At 48.7% G+C, this 2287-nt stretch overlaps 1 protein-coding gene across 1 annotated transcript; it reads left to right on the forward strand.

The window, feature by feature from the left end:
- The first annotated feature begins 7 nt into the window (after positions 1-7).
- LOC110026733 (protein ALP1-like) lies at positions 8-1864 on the forward strand. Its single transcript, XM_020727821.1, has one exon. The coding sequence runs from the start codon at positions 189-191 to the stop codon at positions 1563-1565; it is 1377 nt and encodes a 458-aa protein (XP_020583480.1). The 5' UTR covers positions 8-188; the 3' UTR covers positions 1566-1864.
- Positions 1865-2287: the final 423 nt, after the last annotated feature.

The raw sequence follows: 2287 nt of genomic DNA on the forward strand, positions 1-2287 counted from the left end.
TCTTCCGATATAACATTCGATCAAATTTTCATGAAGGAAGATTACTGCTGAGAAAAAGGTAATGCATGATTTAAAGACAGGAAATTCATAGTAACCATCTAGCTTAATAAATTTGTTGTTAGAGATATGGTGTTGCATTTTTTAGGATCGGTGCTGGAGCATTTCCCATTTCCCATTTCTATCTCTACATGCATTCACGGCCGGCGATGGCCTCCGTGATGTCCGGCCCAAAGATCTCATCGTCTGACACCACCGGCTCCACCAAATCGAGGAAACCAACGCAGGAAGAGGAAGAAGAACGCGGCCAGTTCGCCCATGACGATCTCACCCCCACACTCTCCCTTGCGGCATCCGCCATCTCTCTCTCCCTCCTCTTCCTTTCTGATGGCAGCCGCGGTGATTTCAGCGGTGATCTTCTCCTCCTCCCCTCCCAAGCCTTAACCCTAGAGTCCTCTGTTCACTCCGCCGCCGCCTCTCTCGCCCGTCTCCTCACCCTTCTCCGCCGCTCTCCCAAAACCCTAACCCTAAATTGCCCCTCTCCCACCACTTCATTATCTCCCCGACCCTCCTGGTTCATCCGCTTCCTCTCTTCCTCCCCTTACCAGGGCGATCAGCGATGGCTGGAAAACTTTCGAATGTCAAAACCCTCCTTTTATTTCCTCCTCCAAACCCTCGCCCCTTCCCTAAACTCCTCCGCCTCCGCCGCCCCCTCCGGTGTTGTTTCTATCCCACCTGAACACAAGCTCGGCGCTGCCCTCTTCCATCTCGCCCACGCCGCCCCTTTTCGCTCCGTCGCTCGCCGATTCGGCCTCCCTTCCCCGGATCTCGCCTGCCGCGCCTTTTACGAAGTCTGCAAGGCTGTCGCCGACCAACTCGGTCACCTCTTCGAGCTCTCCTCCGATCTCAATCGCGTCCTCCAAGGATTCCACTGGATGTCCCTCCCCAATTGCTGTGGCTCCCTTGGCTTCTCCTGCTTCTGCTCCTCCGTAATCGCGCAGGCCCTGGTCGACACCGAAGGAAGATTCCTTGACGTCTCCGTCGGATGGCGGGCCTCCATGCACCCTGCTGAGATCCTCCCCCGTACAAAGCTCCACTCCTCGCAAGCCATCGTCCTCGCTTGCGGCCCGCCTCTCCAGCTCAATGGTGTCGGTTCGTCAATCCCACGGTACTTCCTCGGCGGCTCCTGCTGCGCTCTGCTTCCATGGCTGCTCACACCTTTCAGCGCTGCTGATGAACTAAGCGGCGCCACCGCCGCCGTTTATAATGCCGTCCATGCCCGTGGGATGGAGCTTGTTCGCAAGGCTTTTGCAAGGCTCCGAGCGAGGTGGCAGTTGCTGCGCGGGGCTTGGAACGATGAGTGTGCGCAAGCCCTGCCCTTTGTCATCGTTTCAGCTTGTCTTCTCCATAACTATCTGATCAAGTGCAGTGAGCCTGTGCCTGAGGAAAGCGAGTTGGGAAAGGAGGTGGCGGATGGGTTCCCGGAGTTTGAGGGGAAGGGGGATAAGGCTGGGGAGAGGATAAGGTGTGTTCTGGCATCACACCTTAGCAAGGTTATTAATCCATGAAGGAAAGAACTGAATGAATAATGGCATAATAATGGCTCGTAAGTCTTTGATGTATTTAGTTGATGCGAAGCTGGAGCAGTTTTCATGAGAAATAAAGTTGGATCTCAAAGCCGATGCTTTGGAACATGGTCGCCTGCAAGTTGCCTTTCTTTCCTTTTTTTTTTTTTTTTTTTTTTTTTTCTTGATCTTTTTCTTTTAAGTGGGGGGAAGGTGATTGCTGCCTTTTTCAGCTGAAGGATTCAACTTATGACTCTTGTATATTTTTTTTAATTATTTAATAAGTATCTTGTTTATATATATAACCCTAAATATTTTTTATTAAATTTAATAAATTAAGATCTTTTTTTATACTAGCCTAAATCTTTTTAGTTCTACTCTCCTAATTGGGTCATCAATGATCCACATTTAATGTCATCAAACCATCTAAGACGATTATTTTTAATCTTGTAGCTAGTCCAGCCCTTTCGCATATATATATTCATTTCTCATTTTGCCTCTAGGTGTAAAACCACTCATACATATGAATATTCTCATCTCTCAGCAACACCCGATTTTATTCTTCTCTTTTTCAGGCTAATATTCTTCATCATCAAGCATTGCACTTCTCCGTACCATCTTATAATATATTCCTTTAATTCTATGTGGCACTTTTCTATCGCACAATAGGTCTTATGCATGCATCAACTCCAACCATCCAACTTGTTTTCTACCAATAACAGCCC

Source organism: Phalaenopsis equestris, unplaced genomic scaffold (genome assembly GCF_001263595.1).
Source record: "Phalaenopsis equestris unplaced genomic scaffold, ASM126359v1 Scaffold000002, whole genome shotgun sequence".
Lineage (NCBI taxonomy): Eukaryota > Viridiplantae > Streptophyta > Magnoliopsida > Asparagales > Orchidaceae > Phalaenopsis > Phalaenopsis equestris.